The sequence below is a fragment of the Myotis nattereri genome (genome assembly GCF_964212035.1).
Source record: "Myotis nattereri genome assembly, chromosome: 4".
Classification (NCBI taxonomy): Eukaryota; Metazoa; Chordata; class Mammalia; order Chiroptera; family Vespertilionidae; genus Myotis; species Myotis nattereri.
Window position 1 is genome coordinate 13,049,754 of NC_138079.1, and position 27,402 is coordinate 13,077,155.

Sequence of the window (27,402 nt, forward strand, 5' to 3'; positions counted from 1 at the left end):
GGTGAGGATATATATATATATATATATATATATATATATATTATTGAAACAGAAACATCAATTGGTTGCCTCCCAACTGAGGATTGAACCTGAAATCTAGGTATGTGCCCTGACTGGGAATCACACTTGCAACTTTTTTGATGTACAGAATGATGCTCAACCAACTGAGCCACCCAGACAGCCAAAATAACTTATATAGAGGTTCTCATTTTAAATGGTGGCTGGGGCAGCCTCTCAGAGGACATTAAAGCTGGGGGCAGGGGTCACAGACCTGTGTGAGATGACAGAGGATACACAGAGCCATCCTTAATCAAAGCGAGAATAAAGGAAAGCAACCGAGGGGCTGCTCTTAGCGTTCTGTGCTGTTGTACCAGAGAGTCTGTGTAGGCTTTTCGCTGCTAGAATCAGGTGATGTCCCATTTCATCCAGTTCCATAACCAGTTGTACTTATTTGATGATTTCTGTATTTCAGAAGATGTCTAGTCATATGTGCTTACAACAAAAAATCATTATTAAACAAAAAAACCCCTTTCATTTTCCCAAATGCTCCATCTCCCAAATTGACCAAGTTCTAGCTACTTGCCCTTTCAGATTTCTCCTTTTCCAACACAGGGTGTGCGTCCACTTTTATTTAAATGAAGAGGCTAACACAGTTGAGATCGTGGTTTTAACTTTTTTCACTTACTAGATCTATATCTTTTTCCACTTACTAGATCTATATCTTTTCTACCGACATGTACAAGATTACCTTGTTCTTACAGGCATATTCCTGAGTGTGATTGTATGTTCCTGGCTATGTCCCCCCTGCCAATATCTGTGAGATAGTTCAATAAACAGTGGTTCACCCATTCTATACAAGATCCTGCTATAACACAAATACTTATTTAGCAATTACTTCATGTACGCCAGCTGCAGTAAGTGCCGGGTCTACCACAATGAACAGAAGCACACCTACTCCTGCCTCCCAAAGTCTAGTTCATGTGGGAGAAGGGAAGGCATTTGTGTCTGGGTGGTGCATTTCTGAGGAGGATGCATTTGGCAGGGTCCTGGCTGGGAACAGGTGGAGCAGTAGGCGTGCTCAGAGGGTAAACTGAGGAGCTTATCAGGGGACTGTTAGTGGGGGCGGGGCGGAATTAATGGACAGGACCCTGGAGAGAGTTACCCTGGCAGAGGGCTTGGCTGCCTTTCAGGCACCATAACCTGAGCAGGCGCCTTGGGGGGAGGCGGGTGGGGAGGCTGGGGTAAGTACCCCCTTCTGTTTCCTCCGTCCAGGTCCCTGTGCTGAGCCCCACTGGAGACTTTAGGGCTAAGGAGCAGGGCAGATTTTGGAGATGATCATCCCTGCAAAGCAAGGCAGAGGAGGAAAGAGAAGTGCATGGATAGCTTCTTAGAGCTTATCATAGGGCATGTACATTTTTTAGAATTTTTCTTTTAAAATATATATCTTTTTTATTTCAGAGCGAGTAGAAGAGAAAGTGAGAGAGAGATAGAAACATTGATGAGAGAGAAACATTGATGGGCTGCCTCCTGCACATCCCCTACTGGGGACTGAGCCCACATGTGCCCTGACCAGGAATCAAACTGGTGACCTCCTGGCACATGGGACGGCACTCAATCAACTGAGCCGCACCGACTGGTGGCATGCACACTTATGTGGCTGCTGCCAACCGGCCTTTAGAAAACACTGTACCAGTTCATAGTTCCCAGCAAGTTCCCAAGGGTGTTCTTGCCAGCTGGGGACATGATCACTTTTCAGTGTTTGCTGATTGTTGTTTGCAGTTGTGTTTGCCTGATTCTCACCGGAGCTAGGATCTGCGGTGCCGTTGGGGTGCAGTGTGCGGAGTACCCAGTGAAACGGCTTCCACAACGAGGAAATGGCCTTCTCACGCAACAGGACGCGTCTGAAGGCGATAGCGGGAGGGTTGCTTCACTGGGTGGCTCTGTGATGTCAGGACCTGGGGCCAGCTTCTCAGAAATGCTCTTGACCTTTCCCTCGTGATCTCAAGAAGGACCTGGTATGGCTTCCTGTTGCCACACACAGAGGCCTCACAAAGGAGGAGCCAATCCCTGTCGCGTTTCGTTCTCTCGGAGGGAAAAACATTTCCAGAAAACATTTCCAGAAGCCTCCAGCAGTTTCGTTTACATCTCATGGCCGGGTCACATGGCCCACACCAAAACGACTGGCTGGCAGGGGAGGTGGAATGACCTCAAGTGACTTGGTCTAGCCAACACCAGCCCCAGCAGAATCTGTGTGGCTAAGGAAAACTAAACAGCCACACGTTAATATTATTTGCTATTGCGACTGTGTTGAATGTCTGAGAGTTGGCAGTCCTGGCTTTCTACAGGACTCACTCAGCGACTGCGAGAATAAATTAGGATGCAAATGCTGTGATCTGCCTGCCGGGTGTTCCCTACAGCCTAACCTCTGTGGCTACTTAATGCACAGTAACAATGCAGCCAAATCTCTACTAGGCCTTGCAATGGAGAGGAGAATGTATGGCAATAAATCCTCAAATAATCCCTCAATCTCATTTAGCCAGTAATTTCCATTTCTACCATACCTCCTCTAACAAAAATACAACACGAAATCAGATAAGCGAAGAAATAAATAGTAAGTCCCAGGGATGGAGTTATGCGTTTCTTGTTCCTCCTTAACAAATGGCAGGAGTGAGGTGGAGCGAGTAAGCCGAGGACTCTCTTTGAACTGGTGATAATACAGAGCCGGTCGGGTATAAGGAATCTTTGGTGCATCCTTGAAACCTGTTATTTCTTGAACTTACTTTAAAATTTCGGGAGGAAGGGCCCCGACATCTAGCCAGCCTGGCATTATTCCCTCCTGCTGCTGGGGATACTGGGGCAGCGAGGCTCCCAGGGGTGACTGGGGTGAGCTCTGACTGCCTGTACCAGGCCTGGCTCTGAACTGGATTTGGGGAGGGTTTCCCTTCAGGGGAGAGTTTATGACGTGGCCAGAAGCCAGGAGTAAATGCCTCTTCATTCTGTTTGTCATATTTGTTATCGCTACCCACGATCATAATTTCTGTCTGACTTCATTGTGATTTTTTTTTTTTTGAGATGTTTTCCTTTCTCTTGGTTTCTACTCTTCACTTAAGAAATCAGAACTTGGCAAGTCTCTGCAGTTTCCTAGCATTTCCTTGCCTTTTCCTGTAAACTCCAGTTATGGGAGCCTTTTTTGTGATCGCTGCAGTGCTGGCCCCTGCCTGCTGGCCAGGCAGGCGTGAGCCCGGGCCAGAGGCAAGCGCACCCTGCTCCTCAGTCAGACACCTGCCCTCCCCACAGACCAGGAGGGAGGCCTGCCCTAGCGGCCCTCCCCTGCTCCCGGCTGCATCTTCCTCTTCAGGATGGGGCCAGTGCATTCTCCCTGCAGTGCCTGTGGGATGTGATATTTCCAAAGTCAACACTTCCCTCTACTGGCCTGGTTTGGAAAACTTACATTTTGAGTACCTGGTGTCAAACCAATCAAGTCTTTAGACAACCAAATTCTGTAACATTTTTCCATTTTTAGAGCAGTACGGGTTTATTGTCTATTTTATTTCTTTGAATAAAGGGGTAAACAAGATTCTTAGCCCATAATTGGTACTCAAAAAAGGTTTGATTAATCAATAGTTGATCACTGTGATGGCCATTTTGTCTCAGATAATGCAGATTATGGCTTGAAAGTTAACAACCTTTATGATGAGTGTGCTTTTTCCAAGGGAGAAGTAGGAATCCTTTGGCCTTTTTATTTAGTAAATATTTGTTGAACTTGCAGTGAATTGGAAGCTTTGGACTCATGAGCAGACTCTTGAGGACTATGGTGGCCACATGGGATGTGGATTACATGACATCATGGTTCAGTTGCCTAACCCACCCTCAGGGGACCAGGGAAGAGCTTGCATCAGAAGGGATAGCTCATCAGGTAGCTGGGTAAAAGGGAAGGAAGGCTGTTCCAGGCAGAGAGACTAGCTAGCATGTGCAAAGGCCACAAGATTGGAGAAAGAATGGCACACTGGTGAATTAAAAGGAGAGTGGAGTGAATGCAAAGTCTACAAGGGTGTTGGTGCAAGAGTTGAGGTTGAAGACGGGATTTAGAGGAGGAAAAATAATTTTTCCTTTACTGAGTTCTTAACTGAGAACCCTATAATAAAAGGCAGATTGAAAAGAGAAAAATCAGACTTTTATAAACACATTTACATGGGAGACCCAGAGGAAAAATGAGTGACTCAGGGAGGTGGCTTAGATCTCCATCTTATAGGGGATCCTCACCAAAGAACAATAAATTAGTGGAAAAATTTCAGGACAAAGGAAAGCACCATTAGGCTTCCAAGGGCAGCAAATTATGGGCGGGGAAAACTAATGGTAGATAAAGGCTAGTTAGTAAATTTGTGCCACCCCCAGGCTGATAGTCTCTAAAAACAAACATTTTCCCCTCTTCTTTTTGTACCTATATGAGATAATGGATGTTAACTAAATGTACTGTGGTAATCATTTCACAATATATGTAACTCAAATCATTATGCTCTACACTAAACTTATACAGTGCTGAATGTTAATTATATCTCAGTAAAACTGGGGGGGGGGAATAAAAATTTAAATTAAAAAAATTATGTCCTACTTTTAGACAAATGGGAGAAGACAGTGAGCTTTTCTTATGTCTACTCTTTCGCAGTTGCCTTCAGCTCTAAATCATCCTTATGCCAAACTGGCACATTTTGGGGTGGCATATTCTAATACCCTTCAGAGGGCAGAGCCAGATAAAAAGGAGCTAGCCCGTTGAAGTGCTGAGAATTCATCTAAAGAGTAGAAACCACTCAGGGTTTTAAGTGGTAGTAGTGCTGGTTAAAAGAGTTTCTTCTTTATCATGCTGGTAGTGTGGAGAATGGATGGAGGGGCAGAATGGGACCAGGGAGAATAGTTAGGAGAGAGATTGTACCTTATTTGGGATGTGGTGGCCTGGATGAGGGCTAGAAGAGGGGATGGAGAACCAGGACAGGTTTGGAAGATATTTAAGAGCTGAGATTGGAAAAACTCCATGATAGCTTGGATGGGGAAAGGGTAGGTAGAGGGCTGAAGACAATGCCCAGATTCTGGCTTGGACACCTAGGTGGTTGGTGGTGTTCATCGCTGAATAAGGAGTGTGGGAGAGAGGAGCAGGTTTGGAAGAAACATGTGTTGAGTGTCTTTGTGGGATGCCCAAGATGAAATATCCAGTAGACAGATATTTAGGTAAGAGACTTAGGAAGAGAGGCTGAGCTAGAGATAAGCGATCTGGGACTTTTAAGGTGACGATTGGATCCAGGAGAGTGGATAGGATCCCCAAGAGAGGGTGTGTAGGGTGAGAAGCTGGTTTGGTCACACCTCTGAGGAACAGCAGCATTTCGGAAGGAGGGGACAGAGGAGCTCATAAAGAAAACTGACAAGGAGTGGCTAGAGAGGCAGGTGGAAAATTAGAAGGGTCAACTTTCTGGATATCTGCGGGAAAAGAGGTTACAAAGGATAGAAGACATAGTGCTAAATATAGAGGTGTCAAGTAAGATGAGGACTGACGAGTAACCGTTGGATTTTGCTACAAGACGGTCACTGGGGGCCATTGGGAGGCAGTTTCAGGACAATTAGGGGAGGGTCAGTAGCAAGAGTGAGAGTAGGTGGTTCTGGGACTTAGACCGGAAAGGAATCAAATGGTTGATGGTGGGTGGAATGCAAAGACAGGTCCATAGGATCATTGTCGGTCATTACAACAGACCGGATACTTACGCCCCCCTCCGAATTCATGTGTTATATCCGAATCCCCAGGTGATGGTATTAGGAGGTAGGACTTTTTCAAAGTGATTATGTCAAGAGGGTGGAGCCCTCATGAATAGAATTAGTGCCCTTGTGAGAGACTCCAGAGAGTTCCCCCACCCCTTTTGCTGTTGAAGACACAGCAAGAAGATGGCCACTTATGAACGAGGAAGCAAGCCTCGTTCACTCAATCAGCAGGGCAGGCATGGACTTCCCAGCCTCTAGAACTGTGAGAAGTATTTGTTGTTTAAGCCACCCGGTCTATGGTAGTTTGTAATAGCAGCCTGAATGGACTAAGACATAGGCATAGGCATAGGCATAGGCACAGGCATAGGCATAGGCATAGGCATAGGCATAGGCAGATTTAATTTTCAGAATTGAGCTATCAGTTGTTAAAGTGTGAATACATTTTTGGGGGAACACTGAGCATACATATCAGCATATTGTTGCACAACGAACAAACCTCAAATTCTAAAATATGTTTATTGTTCATGCGTCTGTGTATGGGCTGGGGACCTGGGGATCTTGACTGCTTTTTTTTTTTTTTTTTTAAATATATATTTTATTGATTTTTTACACAGAGGAAGGGAGAGAGATAGAGAGTTAGAAACATCGATGAGAGAGAAACATCGATCAGCTGCCTCCTGCACATCTCCTACTGGGGATGTGCCCGCAACCCAGGTACATGCCCTTGACCGGAATCGAACCTGGGACCTTTCAGTCCGCAGGCCGACAATCTATCCACTGAGCCAAACCGGTTTCGGCAAGGGATCTTGACTGCTTTTGCTTGTGTGTCTGTGGTGAGCTGGACCTGTTCTAGGGTGTGCTTGGGTACCTCAGCTTTGCTCCATGCATTTCTCGTTCTGTTCTCAGGACCATCAAGTTAGCCTTGACATGTTCTTAGGAGTTAATTGAGGCACAAGTGTGACAGGGAGTTCAGATGAGTAAGTGCATTTCAAGGTTCTGCTTGTATCACACCGCACACATCCCAGTTCTTGACAGAAGAATTTTGAAGCCACTTGGAAAAGAGCAAGGTGAAGAATTTGGGCCATGAATGCAATCTGATGGATTTGCAAGGAAGCAGAGGTTGAAGAGAAAGAGGAGGTAATTGGTAGCACAAGTCCTGGAGGGAAGGAGAGATTGGCATCTTTAGGGGAAGCATCACTCTCCCTTTTCAATAGGAGGGAAGGAGGGACTGCTGTGGATGTGGGATGTTGACGGGGCTATTGGGGAAACTTGAGGGAGTTTCCTTCTTGTGGTTTCTGTTCCCTCTGTGAAGGAAGAGGTGCGTCATCTCCTGGGAAAGGAGTTTGCTGTGCAGCAGGGGACCTAAGAGTGGGAAAGTTTTAAATTTCCCCCATGGGGATTGAGAGTCGACTGTAAACACAGCAGTGTTGTTGGGCCTGGTTGACAATCCAGTCGAGCTTGGCTACCATGGATTTCTACCCCATACACTCTCAGCAGAGATGCCATTGGGTATCCAAAGTGGTACCAGGAACCGAGAATGTGGTGGTACCAGAAGTCATCTTTGACTTTTCTCTTTCTGTTAGAAGGCTCAGCCAAACAATCACTGAGGCCTGTCCATTCACTTCTGAAGGAGCGTTGTGAGTCAACCTCTTCTCTCCATTCTCCTGCTCTCCCAAGGACCTGGCCACTGCCTTCCATTCATTGCATGCCCATCACAGCCTCTCAGTGAGCTCCCCTCAGCATCAGTAAGGGATGGGGACAGTGGGGAGGGAGCCACACCTGGCAGCCAGCCAAGAGTCATCATCCTTACCTTGTGTCTTGCTGAGTGGCCCTATGCTAGATCTCCCTTTTATAAAATAAACTTTGATTTTAGAATAGTTTAGACTTACAGAAAAACTGCAAAAATTATACAGAGAGTTCCTGTTTACCCTGTACCTGGCTTCCCCTGTTCTTAGGATCTGGAATTAGTATGATACATTTGACACAATGAATGAATAAATCTTGATGCATTTTTATTATTCACTCAAGTTTATTCTTTATTCCAAGTTCCTCAGTGTTTTCCTAATATCCTTTGTTGTTGTTCCAGGATCCCATGTAGGACTCCATATTACATTTAATCGTCACGTTCCCTTAGGCTCCTCTTGGCTATGAAGTTTCTCAGACACTATGACTTTGACAGTTTGGGGAGTACTTGGTAGGTAGTTTGTAGAATGTTCCTCAGTTGGGATTTGTCTGATGTTTTCCTCATGATTAGACTGCAGTTATGGGTTTTGGGGAGGAGGATCACAGAGGAAAGTGCCGTTCTCATTACATCATATCAAGGGTGCTGGTAAAGGAAAAAGATATTCAGTGACACTTGTTACAGATGGTAAGGCAGACCCCCGTCAGGATCAGCTTGATAGGTATAGGGACCACCGCGTTGGGGTTTTGCCATGGGGTAGAGGCATGCGGCCCGCTGGCCGCGAGTTTGACATGCTTGAGGGATTGGCTTCCACTCCAAATACAACATAGAAATGTGGTTCTTATAGCCCCCACTATAAGAAGCAAGGTGAAAGTCAGTAGATGGGAAATTCAGAGGAAACATCAGGGATAAGGGATAGTCTAGCTCCGTGGTCGGCAAACTGCGGCTTGCGAGCCACATGTGGCTCTTTGGCCCCTTGAGTGTGGCTCTTTCTAAGCCTTAGGACAGTGATGGCGAACCTATGACATGCGTGTCAGAGGTGACACGCGAACTCATTTTTTTGGTTGATTTTTCTTTGTTAAATGGCATTTAAATATATAAAATAAATATCAAAAATATAAATCTTTGTTTTACTATGGTTGCAAATATCAAAAAAATTTCTATATGTGACATGGCACCAGAGTTAAGTTAGGGTTTTTCAAAATGCTGACACGCCGAGCTCAAAAGGTTCGCCATCACTGGCCTAGGAGAAGGTTCAGGAACCTGCCTAAAGTTCCATCAGGCAGACTCTTTGTGAGTACGTACCTGCTATCAATGTGATTTGTCAACAACAGGTTGATGTTGCTCTTGGTCACCTGGCTGAGGTTGTGTCTGCCAGGTTTCTCTGTTGAGAAGTTCTCTCCCCTCCCGCCTTGCCGTGTTCTACTCTCTGGAGGGAACCCACAAGTTAAGGGGTGCATTGCTGTGCTCCACCTCCTTGAGAGTGGAGCGCCTGCATAAATTATTTGGAACTTTTCTGTCCAGAAACTTATTTATTGTATCAGGCACTTTTTATACAACACATTATCTCTTATAATTTTCACAGTTGTGAGATTGATATTATCTCTTATTTTCCAGACATAGAAACAGGGACTCAGTGAACTTGGTTCCCCTTCCCAGAATCACTCAGATTTTAAGTGGCGGGCTGGGGACTTGAACTTGAGTGTTCTCAGAGCCAACTCTCTGAAGTGCTAAAGTCTCTACACTGTTGTTTAATCACCCCACTAAAGGTATTTCACATGGACTTATTCCTTGGGTCAGCTGTGTCTTTGTCTTAGGCAAGGTAAGCATCGTTGGGGGAAAGGTGTTCTTGGGGTCTGCATGGTGAGTCCACCCTTTAAAAGGGCTTTCTCTGAGGACTTGAGGGAATCCTATAAATCCTATTCTAAGTTGGACTAAGCTCAAAACTAGATTTCAATATGGTACAAGTTTGGCTTTTGTTATGCAAGGAAGGCTGTGTTCTATCTATTTTTCTCTCTAAAAAAGGGAAGCTCCCTTTGGTTAATTGGCATGGTTTTTAAGAAAAATGTTGATATCTACACATTTTTAGAGGCATTGGGGTCCACCCTGATCTCATTGAATGAGGTCATCTGTGTGCCAAGAGCTACTATTCTGCTACTCTGGGAAAGTCAGTGGGGAGCCAGGAGTGATTTCACGGGTTGTTGAAAGCTTACGCTTGTAGTCAGAATGAGTTGGCCCTGTGTTGGTTTTTCTGAGCTCAACATAATATGCAGAACAGATCTGTATAATGGGCTGTTTGCTTTGTGGATTTTCAATTTTCCTCTCTCCGCCTGTTCAAAGTATTTAGAATATGTCAGGGCAAAGGGCATCATGCTGAGAATTGTGACAGATACGCTCTTTCACGGCTTTAAAGAAATGGCTCGAAACAAATTGCAGTTGGTTTCACTAGGACCCTGGCTAAATCTGACTGGCAGGTGCCGCAGAGCATTGAACTGGACAACAAACCTGAGACCAGAGGACCCTTTCCCCCCAGTTTAGAGCATTAAGGTGCTGTGGGCACCTGCCTGCTAGCGTTACCCCTGCCCCTGGCACTGTGGAGGGCCAAGTGGCTGAAATGAGTCAAAAGGCATCAGATGCGGTGGGAACCTGTGAGTCACAGAGCTGGAGGGTGGCCCCCACCCGTTTCTGACTTGTTAACCCACAACACGGTCATATTAGTAAGTGTTTCTCTCCCAGAAAAGCAACATGTTTCTCTTTTTAACTTTTGCAGTGAGTTCAGGAGATGGGCTGAGGTCAGTGGCGGCAGACAACAGTGCTTCTAGAAGAGTCTGCAGTCTCATTTTGGTTGCTTGTTTGTTTTTAACTTGGAAGTTGATGAGAAGGATTTGATACTGCTTGGGCAGCAGCCCTGCAAGGAAGGAACCTGGATCCCAGTCTCTGCCTGAGGGGATGGGAGGGCGGAAACTCCTTGCTGCTGTGGGCAGAGATGATGTTGGGTGATGCTCTCTGCTCACAGCCTTGCCACCTGCCGGGCAGTCAGGTGAGCCCCAGGGAAGCACCCGTGTCTCCAGGCTGCCCATCCTCAGGAGGAGGCCTCTCCTCCTGCCACATCCCACATCTCACTAGGCGCCCTTCCCGAAACTAGCTGGAAGGAGCCTCATGGTCCTGGCCTCTCCGTGGTGCAGAGGCCTCCTGGGGGCAGGGGGTGGTGCCCAGTGAAGGACAGAGAGTGACTGCCATGCCCACGAGGCCCCACACCTGCAACTCTACAGTGTCAGTTCCGAAGGCCCATGCACATGGTAGGGATGGATGGGGCATTTCAGAGAGCTGGATCTTCCGTTTATAGGATGCGGACTGGGCACCCAGCACGGCCAGCTGGCCCAGGAGAGGGCTTCCGCAGTCTGCTCCCACTCCCCAGGGATGGCTAGCCATCATCTGTGGGTCCCGGATGGAGATGCAGCTGGGAGGTGGTCCTGCGGGTCGGAGGCCGAGGGAAGGTGAAGAGCAGAGGAAGCTCTATTCCACCTTGGTGGGGTCAGTCCTGAAACAATAAGGTTTGACCCTCGAGGACAGTGCTTCTCTGTGGGGTGATTTTGCCCCACGGGGGCCATTTGGCAATGTCTAGACCAGCGGTTCTCAACCTGTGGGTCGCGACCCCTTTGGAGGGTCGAACGACCCTTTCACTGGGGTCGCCTAAGACCATCGGAAAACACATCTATAATTACATATTGTTTTTGTGATTAATCACTATGCTTTAATTATGTTCAATTTGTAACAATGAAATTACATCCTGCATATCAGATATTTGCATTACGATTCATAACAGTAGCAAAATTACAGTTACGAAGTAGCAACGAAAATAATTTTATGATTGGGGGTCACCACAACATGAGGAACTGTATTAAAGGGTCGAGGCATTAGGAAGGTTGAGAACCACTGGTCTAGACACCTTTTGGGTTGTCACAGCCAGGGTGGGAGGAGGGGTGTGGTTGCTACCAGCAACCAGTGGTTGGAGACCAGGAGTGTACAGTACACTGAGCGGCCCTACCCTGAGAATAATCCGGCCCCCGGTGTCACTAGCGCCAGGGCTGGGACCCTGCTACAGGGCACTGGAGTAGGGGAGGGTGGTGTGTTTTTTCACACAAGGGCTTAAGAATGATGGCCAGTGGGCATCGGGCTGTTTGGTCCTTGGACCCACGAGCCTGTCTTTGTGGCTCAGGCAGCCCTTTTGAGGAAAGCTCCCACTCCATTTTGGTTTTCTGGGGGGGGGGGGGGCGGCGGGGGACCTGGAGACCCCTGGGAACACTGCTTTTTACATCACGTTTTCCTTTTCCCCTTCTACTTAAGAGGGTAAGAGTGAGCAGAAAATCAGGTCTCTTGGAAGTGCAAGACAATAAAGGGGAGAACTCTGTATTCTCAAATGAGTATTCTTACCTGCTTGGGTTTCTGGCTGAGGATCTTGGTAGCAACATTGGCTGTGTTCCCTGCATGCGTGTGTGTGTGTGCGTGCGTGTGTGTTCGTGTGCTTGTGTGTATGAAAGACAGGGACCAACACTTTTGAGCAGTAACAGAGGGTGGCAGTGTGCGCTGGCGTGTCCTCCTGCTGCGAAGACGGCTTTCTCCTCCCTGAAGCCTGGGCGCCCTGGGAGGCGGCCCTGAGACGCACGTTTGGGTTTGCACCTGGGCACGGGTGTCTCCTGCTGGGAGCCGACAGCACCAGGACCTTCCCCTGACCGGCAGGCTCTGCTGAGGCAGCTCAGCACTTCTGCTCGCCACCCCGCAGCATCCTGGCTACTCACGTTCCTCCTTAACATGTGACAGGACAGCTGAGCTCCCCATGGATCGGCGAGGGGAACAAGAGTAAAGCAGCAGAGACAGCCACGTGTCCCTGTGAATTCTCTCTTGCTGTCTGAGGGGCAAACCCACACCCCGCAGACAGGCTGGCCCGGGAGGTGGGCCAGGCGCCGTTCCTCTCTCTCTAGGAAGACCTCCCTGGAATGAGGGGTCTCCATGGCGTGCGGTCTCTTCACCTGTGCCCATCTCTTTGCAGGGCATGCCACCATCACCAACTACTTGTTGAACTACTTCCCTGGTCTTGACCTTGAAAGGAGGAACGTGTTTGGGTTCACGGCCCTGATGAAAGCGGCCATGCAGGGCCGAACAGAGTGCATCCGAGCCCTGATGCTAGCAGGTACGTCTCTGCCGGTCCTGTGTGTATGTGCTGTAGAGATGAATCAGTCCCGTGGAACAAGGGCTAATGGGTGCAACAGAGAACAGCTTCTGTGAGCTATATGGCTGTCATCCTCTGAGTGAAGACAACGGAACAAAGGCAGCCACCTTCAGGGTGGGGCGGGAGGTCACGGCACTGGTCACCCAGTAGGACACCCCTCCTCGCTCACTTCTCTGGTCTTGGCTCTGAGCAGCAAGTCTGCCCTATTGGAGGTTGGTGCAGGGGTGGCGGGTCGGCCCGTTGCCATCCTAGATCCCTGCTTGCTGGTGGTTGGAGCCCATGGTGGTGTGGTGTGTGGTGGCTGCCTTTTCTAGGAGTGGTCACAGAGTGGAAAGGTCTGTGTGTAGCTCTGGATCAGCAGGGCACCTCCTTTGCTCTTTACAGTGCCGCCATCTTGGAGGAAGCACTTGCTTCTCTGAGCCTCCCTGTGTCCATCTGTGAAATGGGAACAGTGACTTCCTTCTCACCTCCCTGAGGATGAAATAGGAAAATACTCTGTAGATTCTCCTGGGCTACGCATGTTTAATGAGCTACTCAGCTAACTTGCACGTGAGGAGTCTCTAGTTCTTTCCCTCACATCGTTAGCACCACCTCATTGGGTTATTTTGAGAATTAAATTAGAAAAAAATGTGTGTAGAGCCCATGCCCAGGGCCTGGCACAGGATGAGTCAGTCAGTATGCGATGCTGCTGTTGACGTTATTTAATTTCATTATTTTAACTTATTTTGTTTTTGGCCCTGGGCTCACCAGTCCTGCTTGGTGCTGTGGGTCCGCCAAGGTGGTGCTTCCCTGCCAATCTTCATAGCCTGAGGACAGCAGTGGCCACGCTCTCTGAGCCGTCAGCCCAGGCTAGTCCTTCTGTTTAGACAACTTATTTTTAAGAAATAGACATTTACTTTGGAATCCTTTCAGATGTATGGAAAAGTGACAAAGGTAGGACAGAGAGTTCCCATACGGCCCTCACTCGTCTCCCAAGTTAGCATCTTCCTGAGAGGCCGACATTGGCACATGACTCTTCACCCAACTCCAGACTTGCTCAGATTTTACCAGTTCTTCCTCTCATGTCCCCTTTCCATTCCCGGGTCCCATCCAGCTCCCGCATTTAGTTGTCATGAGTCCCCATCCCCCCTGGTCATGACAGTTTCTTAGTCTTGCCTCCTTGTCCATGACTTGGCCGTCTGCATACTGGCCACCAGGCAGTGCCTTCCAGTCTGAGTCTGTCCTTATGACTAGATGGGTTGTAAGAGCTGCAGCCTGATTTAGATTCTGCTTCCTCTTGCCCGAACCTGCGTGTTTCAGGGGCTGCCGCGAGAAGAGCAAACGCAGAAGATGAAGACCGAGGCTTCCAAGATGATAATGTTCTTGGAAATAAAAAGGACCAAACTTACAGCGACTCCCATTGACTGTGCTTTGGGCTCAGTGACAGTTTCAAAAATGAGACATCAGTTTCAACAGAGTGCAGGCCCTGCCTGTCCCGTGCCAGGGAGAGATGCTACTTCTGGTTAAATGGCGGCCAGGCGCTTCATCTGCTTCTACTCTGGATCTAGCTATAACTTCGGGTAGATCGTTAGCAATTTTCCTTTTCCACCAAAAGTGTGTGGTGGTCAGTCACATCCGTGCATTCTTCCCAATGAATTTATTTGAATCACAAATAAATTTTGTTTATAGGTCAGTTGCCTGGGTGCCGCTGTTGTCCCACTCTCCTCCCCGCCTGGCGGAGGGTTCAGGCCTTGGCCACACGGTCACAGGATTACAGCAACGCCTTTCGGACCTCCTGAGCAATGGGCCTGCTTACGGGCAGCGTGCTCATTGCCAGTGCTGCTCTTTTCCCGCTCAGTGATGTGGATAACACATTTGGCATCGGGTTTTCTGTACTCTCCTTTTCCTGTTCCTCCTCCGTGAGCCCTGCCCCCTCATCTAGAGCAGTGGTTCTCAACCTGTGGGTCGAGACGCCTTTGGGGGTGGAACGACCCTTTCACAGGGGTCACCTAAGACCATCGGAAAACACATCTATAATTACATATTGTTTTTGTGATTAATCACTATGCTTTAATTATGTTCAATTTGTAACAATGAAATTTGGGGTCACCACAACATGAGGAACTGTATTAAAGGGTCGCGGCATTAGGAAGGTTGAGAACCACTGGTCTAGAGTAATCCGCATGAGTACAGACCTGAGGGTGTGCATTCCTGACCTGTATGTGGTCAGAGCAGAATGGTCAACAGAGCATACTTGGAAGCCAGGACCCCTGGCTTCAGATTCTAGCTCCTCCACTTACCATGTCTGTACCAACGGGCCAATCACCTAGTGTTCTGAGCCTCAGTTTCCCCTTCTATAAATTAAGGCGAAGGACAGCAGCTGCTGCAGGAAGTCAGGATGGGGGTTGAATGAGTTCCTGTGTGGGCGCCCTTGGACTCGTGTCTGGGATGGAGGAAGCCTTCAGTCCGTGTTGGTTGTTGCTGCTGCTGTTATTGTTTTTGGTGAATTCATGTATTCAGTAATTATCGGTTACATTCATGATAAAATATGGCATATTTTTCCCTTTGAAATAGATCCTTGTGATGAGATACTTAAACTTTCTTATTGAGGGCAACAGGCATGTAACTCAGGGTTTCTTAATCTTGGCACTATTGGCATTTGGGGCCAGGTAATTCTTGGTGGTTGGGAGCTGTGCTAGGGCTAGTAGGATGCTCAGCAGCCTCCCTGGCCTTTGACAACAGGTAACTGCAGCATCCCCCAGGATTGACAACCAAAGTTATCCCAGACATTGGCAACCATCCCCTGGGGGATACAGTTGCCTCCTGATGAGAACCACTGATGTAACTAGTGTAAGTGCGAAAAGGTGGAATTTCCCCCTCTTGTATACTTTCTCCTTTCCATCTTGCCCTATATTCCTTCTTCAAATAAAAACCTGACACCTTTCTTGGGGAGCTTTTGCTCCACCCCTTGGGGCTTTGGTTGTAGTATCTAACTTCCAGAATATTTCCATGTTCTACTGTTACTACTAAGTTAGTTTACAGTTCTTTCCCCCCAGGTAAGTGAGCTTCATTTTCCTCTTCTGGTAGATGTGTATATATGCTTTAAGAGAAAAAAAATGTGATTGAATGTCTTTCCTGGGTTTGGTGGACAGCAGTAAGGATACTTGTTAAATGAAAGGTATTTTAAAAATGTGCACAAGTATTTTTGACTTATTTCCATTTAATACATCAAATTAGGAAAAGTTAAAGCTTGGAAAGGTCCGAATGCCTGAGTATTTCTTTAGGATTGGCATTTATGTGCAGCTGGTCACAGGATGGTCGCCCTGTGGCCATTTCAAAGCGAAAGGCATCAGCGTTACTGCACATTCAAGGTTGGGGTCAAAATGTGCAGCTCGTCCTCATTTTGTCAAGGGCAGTGTTCTCTGTGACCGAATGAATTTCCGAGTTGCAATTTCATTATATTCAATAGGAACTATTTTCCTTTTAGAAATGACCAGTCATTGAACTGGATGCCCCCCCCCCCAACCCCCCTGAGCTGTTTACCTTTTCCAATAGTTCAGAACTTACAGACACACATCAGCTCTTATCTTACCGTGTCAGGCGGAATAAAGGAATGTTAGAATGATCAGAACCTTGGATCTTAATAACCATATAACCAGGTTCTGAAAAGCTGATTTATTGGGTCTTTGGTTTCTGGCTTCCGAAGGAGACGCGCCAGCTCTGCTGATGAGAATCGCAGGGCAGGCTGCGGCACCTTGTTAATTCAGGGGAATATTCATGCCCACGGTGACAGGCCTGTTGAAGTAAGCGGTGCTGGGAAGCCGTATGGAGGACGTGATTGTCTCTGAAGAGAGACAGACTTGGGTGGCGGAGGCAGGCAGGTTCCAGACTTGCTTATGAGCCCTGGGCTTACACCCGAGGGGGTGTCATTGCTGCTGCTCCTGGGAAGCGAAGCCAAGCAAACAAAAAACGTGGAGTCGTCTGTGGTTCCAGGGAACAAAGCAGAAGGTGGGAGGCTTGCTTCATGAGGAAGAGGGGGCAGAGGCGCTCACATTGCGGCATTGACCGTGTGGTCATGCTGTCCTAGGCAGGCCCTGACTGTGTACTTCTGGAAAGCCAAAGGGTATGATATCACAAAGGGTAGGATATCACTATGAGGTTTCTTTCTGCTTATAAAGGAAGCATGACTTTCCCATCAACAGAATTTTCTAAGTTGGAATAGTTTCAAGTTGTTAAGCAGAAAAAGGGCTAAACACTAGTCATTCCATATCGTCCAAGGCTGTGTCTTAGCGTGGATGCCCATGAAAGCAAACCCCGGGGCAAGGACTCGGGGCCAAGTCGTTTTTCTGGAGGATGACCCTGGGAAGTGTGTGAAGGAGAGAGAAGTGAGACCAGGACGACAGGAAAGCTAATATTGTGCTGAGGAGCTGGTGACCCTTGTGGGCAGCCCTTCCTAGAACCTCAGAAAAACCTAGTGCAAGACATCTCAGAAATGCCTCTCGGGGTGGGCCAGGGAAGCCAGGGTATTTATCCTCCAACCGGGGTCCCTCAGGGCAGGGGAGCTCTTGGGCACATTAAATCTTCGGCAGTTCCCCCCCTGTGCAGAGGGCTGGAGGGTAGAGGATCTGATGCCTGTTGGGAGCTCTTTCCTGTGACCCTGCATCCTGACTTGTCATAGTGATTAGACCTCAAGATACAGGCCAGCGGGGGCAAGGAGAAGGCCTGCAAGGAAGGGTGCACAGTGGTCCTCTGTGGCTGGAAAGGCCTCTGGGCAGGAGGGAGACAGGGCTGGGCTTTGAAGCACAGATAATGTGGGGATGGGGGTGGGAGGAATAGGGAAGGAAGTGATACCTCCTGGACTCTGCCCGTGTCCTGCTGGTCCCCTGGACCTGGCCATGACCACCTGGAAAAAGCATCCTCAGAATGAGTGATGGAAGGTAGCTTGTCTTCCTTTAGGACCTGTTTGCAATGCTTTCTGCTGCGAGGAACAGGAATCCTGACTTGACAGTGGTTTAAAGAGAATGGGCGTGCATTTTTCTCACCTCTGGAAGTTTTGAGGTAGGCAGTCACCACGCAGAGTTGGTTGGTCCGGGGCCCTGAGGACATCACAGACCCAGTTCCTCTTGTCCACTTAACCCCAAGCTGCTTGTCTGACCACCTCATGATTGCAGGATGGTCATCATAGCTTCAGGCTGCAGGTTCCTGCTTCAGGCAGAAAGCAGCAGCCCAACCACATTGGTCCTTCAGCAGGACGCAAAGGCCTTCTCTCTGGGGCTCAAATGGGCACCGGGATTGCAGTGGGCCAGGTGTGGGATGTTTTTGGCTTTCACAACTGGTGGAATGCTCCTGGCATCTAGTGGGTGGAGATCAGGGATGCTGTTACCAGCTCTACAGAGCACAGGCCAGCCCCCACAGCAAATAACCATCTGGCCCAAACGTCAATAGTGCCGAGGTTGTGAAACCCCGGGAAAGACCAATTATGGCGCATTGCTTAGAACTGAGCAAGTTGCTCCCTTGAGTAAAACAGAGGATTTGTGTAGGCATCTCACAGCACTCAACATGGGCAGCAAATGGGCCCTCTGGCAGGAGCCCTGCTCCTGTCTGCATGGCTGGCGTCCTGGGCAAAACAAATTGGGTAAGAGGTGAGGAGGCCAGTAGTCTCATGGGGGGAAGATGGACACAGTGGTGTTTCGGAAGTTTTCCGTATTCTCTGGAAGGTATACTGTATGTATAACGTGTTAATCATCAGTCCTGGTCTCTTATGATTTAATCACTCCGTCCAGGGCATTAATATTATCCTTAACAGTAATTTCTTAAGGAAGTGATTCCCTGACTCATCACAGGAATCAGATTCTTGGGCTGTGTTACAGTTAGAATGGCCTTTGTCCTTTAGAATGTTTGTATTTTTCCAGGATCCTCTCGAAGAGGTACACGAGGCACAGGAAGAGGCGTGCTAAACCTTGGACAGCTGCTCCTTTCGTTTTCCGTTAGCATTTGAAAAATGTCTCTTTCAAGCAGTGTTCATTAAGATTTTAATTTTGCAGTTTGTTCCTTTTTAAGTGACATGCAATTAATTAAGGTTTAATGTGTCATCTATTTTTTTGCAATGACACTTTTACTGCCCCCTTTTCATTTCAGTCCGTTTATAAATTGTACTGTAGCTAATGAGTTCCACCCTGATTTCCAGTTCCAAATAATTACCACTCTTCTAATATGGCTATTCTTTAATGTGTCACAGAATTAGGAGCATTACCAGGTGAAACCGGGGGAGCTGGGTCTGCCTGGGCCCTGGGCCATGGGGCTGCCGGGCTCCCCTGCTCTGCTCGGCTCAGCACATATCGACCAGTCACCACAGTCAGACACCTGGGTCTGTGTGTGACGGAGGTCTCAGCCAGCCTGGTCCCAGGGGGCTCTCAGACTAGATAATCGCCCCACTTCTCTGCATCGCTTTGCCCGTGGAAACATGACTAATGGGACTTGAAATCCTGAGTGATTTTTAACTGTATGTGGGGCTGAGATTGGACCAAGATGAATTGAACAGCAATTCCTTACTAATTCTGAAACTTACGAAGGATTCGGAGGGCCCGGTGGGTGGTGTGGATTTATTAAGGAAGTGACTAGTGTAAGTGGGACTGTGAGGATGTAAGAGTCAGGGCTTTCCAGGGAAACAGAACCAGTGAGTGATATACTAGTATATTAAGGCGTTTATTAAGAGATGTAAGGAACTGGCTTACGTCGTGGTTTGAGAGTTGGCAAGCTCGAGGTCTGCAGGGCAGGCCAGTGGGCTAGACACCCGTGTAGGAGCTGATGCTGCAGTCTTCAAGCTGAATTCCTTCTTCTCCGGAAATTCAGCGTTTGTTTTTAAGACCATCAGCCGATTGGACGAGGCCCACCCACATCATCTCAGGCAGTCTCCGTGACTTCAAGTCAACCGATTGTGGATGTTAACCTCATCTACAAAATTCCTTCACAGCACACCTGGTTTGTGTTTAATGAAATCCCCGAGTCCTAGAGCCTGACCATGCTGACACAGAAAACTGTCACCGAGGACGGGCCTGCTCGGAGGGGTGGGAAGTGCCTGGGCTGAGGGTCATGGACTTCTCTCTTACCAGCTTCGAGAGCTCAGGCAGGTCCCTCGGTCACTGTGACCACCATCCATCCCGGAAAAAACCTTTATTAAATGTTTGCCTCCCATCAGCCATCTGCTGTGTGGTGAGAAAATAAAAGTGAGGTATGGCCTCCGTACTGGAGGAGCTCACAGTCTGGGAAAGACGACAGAGGCACCATCAACTCACCACTCAGTGTGAGAAGTGCACGGCCTTCCATTTCTGCAAGATCCCAACCCTACCATCCTCACAGAGATCCGCGGCGGAAAGGGAGGTACTGAATAGATGCAAGGGACCGGTACTGTTGGATTTTTTTTAACATTCTAGCAGCAACTGTCACCTGTTCACAGGGCACCTGTGTTGTCTTCATCTCTCCATTGCCGGAAAGCCAAGAAATCCCCTTTCTTCAAAAATCCCCATGTTTCGGTGCCCAGGTCAGGTGGTTTTATTTAGGAAAGAGAAGCCATTTAGCGGAGCGTGTGAAGGTGGGTTGTGTTATGGTAGAATAACTCAGCAGGGGACGGTGGAGGCAGGTTGGTCCACCCGGCTGGGCTGAGAGTCTGCTATTCGGTGTTGGAAGTTTGGCCTTGGTTTCATTCCACTTGCGACCTCCATCATAACTGTCTGTGTTTTTCAGGGGCGGATGTCCACGCCAGGGACCCCCACCGCGGGATGTCGCCCCGGGAGTGGGCCACCTACACGGGGCGGACGGAGGCGGTGCGCCTCATCGGGAGGCTGCTGGAGCGCCCCTGCCCGGAGCAGTTCGGGGAAAAGTACCGGCCAGAGCTGCCGCTGCCCCTCGAGGGGGCCCAGAAGCCAGGGAGCTCCAAAAACTGCTTGCAGAGGCTCACGGAGTTTGTGCGGTCCTCGCTGACCTCCCGCGCGCGCCCGGGCCTGGAGGACGGGGGCGTCCTGGACCACATGGTCAGGATGACCACGAGTCTCTACAGTCCCGCTGTGGCCATCGCCTGCCAGACCGTGTGCCCCGAGCACCCCCCCTGCGTGGGGAAAAGGCGGCTGGCGGTGCAGGAAATCCTGGGGGCTCCCGGGGCCCCCGACACCCGGGCCCAGGAGAGGGACCAGGTGGAGGAGCCCGAGCAGCAATTCCGGACCTCCCAGGCGGGGGGTGCCTCCAGAGAGGGGCCCCCGAGAGCCAGCCTCGCGGCCCCGCCGCCGCCGCCGGGCGCCCCGCGGAAGGCCAGCCTCCTGCCGCTGCGGAGGCGGAGCAGCGTGCGGCCCGGCGCGGCCGTCCCCCGCGTGCGCGTCACCAAGGCGCCCACGCCCACCTTCCAGCCCGAGCGCGCGCCCGCGAAGGGCGGCGCCAAGGACAGCGCCCACCTGCAGCTCCCCAAGTGGAGGTACAAGGAGGCCAAGGAGGAGAAGAGGAAGGCGGAGGAGGCGGAGAAGCAGCGCGTGGCCGCCGCGCAGAAGGGAAGGCGGGCGGCGCCCTGGAGGAAGAGGACGTGAGGGGAGCGGGTGGGGGCGCTGCGCCCGGGGAGCCGGCCGCCGGGCGGGCACGTGGCGCCTGCCCTCGCCCTCGCCGCTCGGGGCCCCGCTTTCTCCTGCGGGACAGGATCCTCGGGGGCCCCAGAAAGCAACCCGTCCGTGTTGGTTCAGGCCGCACCCCAGAGTGAACCGGTCACAGCACAAATCGCTCTGCCTAAAACCAGTTCTCTTAGCCATCCATACACCTGGAGGGCAATTTGCCTAAAAGCTCCTACCTTTAGAACCTCAAGAAAGTTTTAAGACCAAGTTATCAAAGGGCATTTTCTGTATAATTTTGTATTTTAATCACGATCAAATTTGCAGCATTTTACTGGTGGTAGGGCTGTTGGTATTTAAGACAGTTTTAATGCACTTACCTAAGACCCTTTGTTTAAAATACTGTTCCTAGCAATAATTATTTGTGATATCTCTATGGTTTCATACGGAAGTTGTGAAATGCCCCTCCTTTTTTGCTCTTTGATTTCGATCTCACTTTTCCTTCTCATTGTGGGTACACTTAGCCCTGTATATTCTTACTGATTTGAATACGTGATGCCAAATATTTGTTTCTATTTGATGGAGACATTTTTTTTTTTTACAGCAAAATAATCAAGTGAGACAGGAATCAGATTTCCTTGTATCTTATTTTTTTTAAAGCTATTTTATTTATACAGGAATAACAATGAAGAAAAACCTATTGTCAAAGTATGAGACAGTGCATAGAGAAGCATGTATTTATTGCTGGAACTAAACTCATTTTAAGCAAGGGATTTTAGATAAGCTGATACAAAAACTTTAACATATTCAAAAACAGATATAAGAGGCAAAACTATTTTTAATAAACTGGGGGGGGCAAATCTAATACATTATTATTATTATTAGAAAAACAAAAGTAAGTCATATGTACTCTTGGATAAATTGGCTTGTGATGTTCTTAAAATATTAAAAAGATGCAAAAACGGATAAGGAGCCCAGAGTGGAAACCCCTGGAATGGAGGGGGGCAAATGGTAGAGGAACAGGGATTAGAACTGACTGTTTTAGGCAAAGTCTCCTCCAGACTTAGTGCCAAAGATGCCCCGGTGTGGACTTCCTTTTCCTGTGATCACTGGCCGATGCTCACTCCATCCTCATACCGACTGTGTAGAATTTCCAAGATGTGGGGACTTTGGCAGAGCACAGATGTGGCTTGCCCTGGGCCCTGAACTCTCAGTGGGAGTTTTCTGTCCATACTTTTTTTTTATAATCTGCCGAGCACTGAGAAACTCTAATGAATCTCCGGCCATCTGGGCTGTAGAGTATGGGTCACATAGGCACTACTGACAGCACTTTATTTATGTCCTGCTTGGAAGCTTAGCTTTAAAATATTGCAGCGGGCGTGAGAAACGCTTCGTTATCCTCCTGCATTCACAGGTCAGATCCTGCTCACTGGCCACCTCGGGACCCGTGCCCGGCTGCCTCCTGTTGTGGGTGGTGCTGCCCTGGCCTCTCTATTCCCTCCCACTCAGCACCGCCAGGCATTGAGCAACCAGGGGCCTCGGACTCACTCGCCAGCACCCTCGCTATTGCACCTTGCGCCTGAACTGATGGGGAAGCGGTGTGGTGGTAACTCAGCTTTTAAAGTAGTTACCAGACTGTGGTGAGTTCCGCCCGCGTTGCCGGAAGGCGCAGAGGGCTGGCCCACTTGGAGCGTCACTGGTGGCAGCTGGCTGCAGGTCACCCTGGTGCCTAAGAGTTGGGATTCGCCGAGTCCCCTTGGATGAGATGAGGGCTGGTCCCCAAGGTGGAAGCGCCCCGGGTCTCTCTGACGGTCTGACCTGGCATCCTTTCAGATCCCTTTTTTGGTGTTCATGTATTTTGTTGCTTTGAATGGCTGGCTGCAGTGTCTCACTCAGGGGCCACTCCCTGCCCCTGTCCCCCAGTGGCAGGGCAGGGGCACAGATGGCCCTTCTGATTTCCGTGTCTCCTTGGCTTTGTCACATTGGTTCCCTGCCATCCCCTTCGCCTCCTCTCTTTTCCCTCCCTTGCCTTTTCTTCCGCTGCCTGTTTTCTTCTCCAGGTTTGGCTAACTGCCTTGCTCATCCCTAGCCCCACCGCTCTGACGTCTAAACAGGGCAGGAAAGCAAGGCCATTCAGAGGCGGTGTGGTGTCCCTGTTGTGTGATCACGTCATGACCTCCAAACACACAATAGTGAACCAAGGGCAGATTTTTCCAGCGTCTGTGCAGGTGGTTTAGAATCCCCCCACACTCCCGCCTGGCTTTTAGGGAGGGAGCCCTAAGTTTCTCTCCGGACAGATGACAACCTCCCCCCCCCCAACCCCCATTGATGTGCAGAGGAGGGAGGGTCTGGTGTCTGCTTGCACCCGGATGTTTATGAACTATAAATAGTAAATTTCAACTTGACAGGTACCTTCTCAGGGATTTATATATAAACATAGTTAGGGGCAAAGTGGAAGTATGTTTTAATACTTTTTAGTGTTTGTGTGAATTATGGTTAAACTAGACAGAGGAAATGTGTCCAGGGCAATGTCCGTGCTGCTGCTTCCCAGGGAGATGTCTGGGAATGGCCTCTCGGTCGAGACTTCCTGGTTATTGGAAGCCCGGCCCCTGCTGCCCCAGTGGCTCTGGGGTGCACATGGGGTCACTTCAGCGCCTCTCAGCGGCCTCTGTGGATGCGGCCCTTTGTGTGTATAAAGGGAAACTCACCCGTGGGAGCAGCGGTGGCAGACGGACCGTTCATCGCTGTGACCTCTAGACCTGGCTCCTCCCCACGTGACATGGGGGTGTGTGTGGAATGACTCCCTCTCCTGTGTGCTCATGTGACTGAGTGTGCTACCGCCGGCCCAGCGCCCAGCCCAGAGCGGGGAGGAGCAGGGAAACTGGGCGCTCAGAGGCCGCACGCCCCTCCCAGGGCTTTGGCTGCACGAGGGAGACGCCCACAGAACCTTAGGGACCTTTACCTTTTTTACGTGGCTCCCGGTGGGCAGCATGCGATACCTCAGGAATATGAAGGCGGCAGATACAATCCCTTCGTCATCTCAACTGCGGGCCCTCCTAAGGCTCGAGGCTCATTTTGCCGGAAAGGCTAAGATTTCGTGATGTCATTCGGAAGTGGGACTTGTGGCTCAGAGGGGCCGTTCCAGGCTGCCTCCGCTGGCCTGGCCGTGGCGACAGGTGTCCTGCGTGCGGCTGAGTGGAGACCAGGCTGCTGTCTGAAACGGAATCGCATGAGGTGGAGCCGGCCCCGGCCCTGCATGGATGGGAAGCTGCTGTCCCCGGGGAAGAATCCTGGGCTCCGAGTTGTGAAGAAACGCCTCCCCGAGACCTAAATAAATGAGCCGCGACTAAGGAGTGGGTGTGATTGGGCTCCCGCAGCCTCTGGCCGGAGCACTGTGCCTGCCCGTCCACAGTCCACACTACAGGAGAGAGAAGCCCCCTCTCCAGAACCCGCTCAGCCTGCTCCGTGGGATGAGCTGCAGCCCTGCTGTGAGCCGGCTGTTCCTCCTCCCCCGGCTCACCTGCGGACTCACGCTCGCTCATGTTTCCATCCTCATGCAGCACGGTTGTTCCCGGGAGTATTAAGATTTATCTCAAACGACTGGAAGCTCCTAGTCACCACCAGCCCTTTATATGCGAAAACGCTAGCACGTTGTCTTGTTCACAGTGACATGCTTGGGAAGGTCTGACACGCTCAGGGCCCTCGGTTCCGGCTCCGTGGCAGGGAACTGTTTGGCTTCTGACCTGGCCCTGGGCCTGTTTCCCCTGCAGCGGGCTCGCCTTAGCCGGGTCCCATCCAGCAGCTGCCGGGAGGGCCAGGGTCATCTGGGGAAGGAAGGGTGGAAGGTCCAGCTGAGTCACTCCTTATAAGACAACCAAGTCACCTTTATGACAGAAAACCATCCAGCAGACTTGTCGGCTGCCACCAAACACTAAACACAAGAACGGCTCTTCCCAACTTGAGGTTGCTCTCTCCTCGGGGTGCGCCTCCAGGCTTTTAAAACTTATTTGGGCATCTGTTCTGTATACCTGCTGAGTCAGCTGCTCACCTCGGTGCCCTTGAATTCACATGCTTCTTCATTAACATTTAAAATAAGTGGCTGAAGACCTTCCTCTGGAGGTTAGTTTTTGAAACAAATAGGAAACCCTACAACCACCAGGATTGATGAGCTGATTTTTGAGTGACTCAGGCGAATGCCAGTGCTGCGTACAGTACACAACCTCCTCGCTCTGACCCCGCCTGAAATAAGCTGATGTGACAGGTGTGGCCCCTGTCGTGCCATGACAGCCCTCAGCAGCAAGCTGTGCCAGAGTGGACAGTGTGTGATAAGGTGTGAGTGCGTGCGCACGTACACACACACACACACACACACACATGCGTGCACACACATGACCTGAGAGGAGACCTGGGTTTGTGCTCACAAAGGTGACTGCTGCTGTGGCTTCACTGTGGCTCCCGGGGAATGTCAGGGGTGGCCTGCTTGGACGGTGTGTATTCAGGAGGACCGGACAGCCCAAGGCCACTGTGGGCACTCCGGCCAACACACGTGTAACAGCCAGTGTGTCATAACACAGGCCTTCCTTTTCAGAGGCTGTTTTGCCCAGGTGACTAGTATAGGAGCTCCTTGGTGAGGTTCCACAGCCGGTATGGGTCTTTGACATCCTTGGCACGGAGGGACCCTGCCTCAGAGGACTCTGGTTGGAGAGTGGCCACCGGGTGGGGGCTGACTCCCCTGAGACTTGGCACCAGGCTAACAGAATCCACATTTTGCCCTGAAGAAGTGCTGAGAAGTTGGCCTCAGTGTTAGATGCTCTAATCAAAGGTAACATAATTTGGGGCTTGAGAGAAATCGGTTCATCAGACTGTGATACCTTTGTATTGTTTTTAAGGAAAATGTAGAAGAGAAACAAAAACGAGGCCGCCATCCCGGGTAGAGCGTGGCCTGTGTTGACCTGATGCATTAGGGAGTTTGGGGGTTGCGGGGGGTGGGCACATGGAAGCACTTTAACACCAGTTTGGGAGCAGAAGTTCTAGAAGCTGGTTTGGAACCGCACAGCCATGTCGAATTTGATGAAAACTATAAAGGGAAGCTATACACCCAGAAATGTTACCAGCAAGTCTGGGAGCCTTTGGAACATCCTGAGGAATTTGAAAAATACACCCCATTCATAGGAACAGGAAAAGCCAATCTCATTGAAATTCTCTTCATGCGAATCGCCCTGCCTGGGACCCTGGGGCCTGTGGATGTGTGTGAGCAGGCTGCGCAGGGTCCCGGATTCCAGTTATGTTTCATCTTGGGATGAGCTCTGTTTGCTGCATGTAAAGCTATCTTCGTTGTCATTTCTAAAAATCCGGCAGGTTTCTGGATATTGTAAAAATGTTGAGTCTAGATGTGATTCTGTAAATTTCATAGTGTTTTCTTTTGAAGTGAGAGTTTTTGTTTGTTTATAAGAGGTATTTTCCTATTTAGACCTCAGGGCTATTTTGGAACCCCCAAATAAATGTGACCCTAGCAGCTTCGGTTTTGATATCCAAAGGTTAATCATCTTTAAGTTAAATATAATATATTATTCAGCAGAAAGAATGTACCTTTCCTCTTTAACTTCTAAATTCTTTACTTAATGTTTTAAAAGTGTAGGGAAAAAATGTGATAATGTAAAAATGTGGGGAAATTGTTATAGAATTAAAAATCACTCGTGAAATAAACATTCTTATGGTACCAGAGTGTGATATTTGAATAAACCTAAGTGTGTATAAATTAGAAAATGAAACGATGAAATTTACCAGTATTTTATAAAAATATATTTTTACTAGAGGCCTGGTGCATGAAATCCATGCGGGGGTGGGGGGGGGGTTCCTCAGCTCAGCCTGCACCCTCTCCAATCTGGGACCCCTCGGGGGATGTCTGACTGCTGGTTTAGGCCCGATCCCTAAACTGGAAGTCAGACATCCCTCTCACTCCAGGACTTCTGGCTCCCAACCACTTGCCTGCCTGCCTGCCTGATTGCCCCTAACTGCTTCTGCCTGCCAGCCTGATCACCCTCTAACCATTCCCCTGTCAGCCTGATCAACGCCTAACTGCTCCCCTGCCCAACTGCCCTCCCCTGCCAGCCTGGTCACCCCTAACTGCCCTCCCCTGCCAGCCTGGTTGCCCCCAACTGCCCTGCCAGCCATCTTTG

General features: G+C 49.6%; 1 protein-coding gene across 2 annotated transcripts in view; it reads left to right on the forward strand.

The window, feature by feature from the left end:
- ANKRD33B (ankyrin repeat domain 33B) overlaps positions 1 to 21,756 on the forward strand; it is a gene marked incomplete at its 5' end in the record, with an annotated part of 61,329 nt that extends 39,573 nt beyond the window's left edge. For both annotated transcript variants that reach the window (XM_081089966.1, XM_081089967.1), the window contains 2 exons: positions 12,477 to 12,617; positions 20,379 to 21,756. In XM_081089966.1, coding sequence (XP_080946092.1) covers positions 12,477 to 12,617; positions 20,379 to 21,208 — 971 coding nt within the window. In that variant the 3' untranslated portion in view covers positions 21,209 to 21,756. The remainder of the gene's footprint in view (positions 1 to 12,476; positions 12,618 to 20,378) is intronic.
- Positions 21,757 to 27,402: the final 5,646 nt, after the last annotated feature.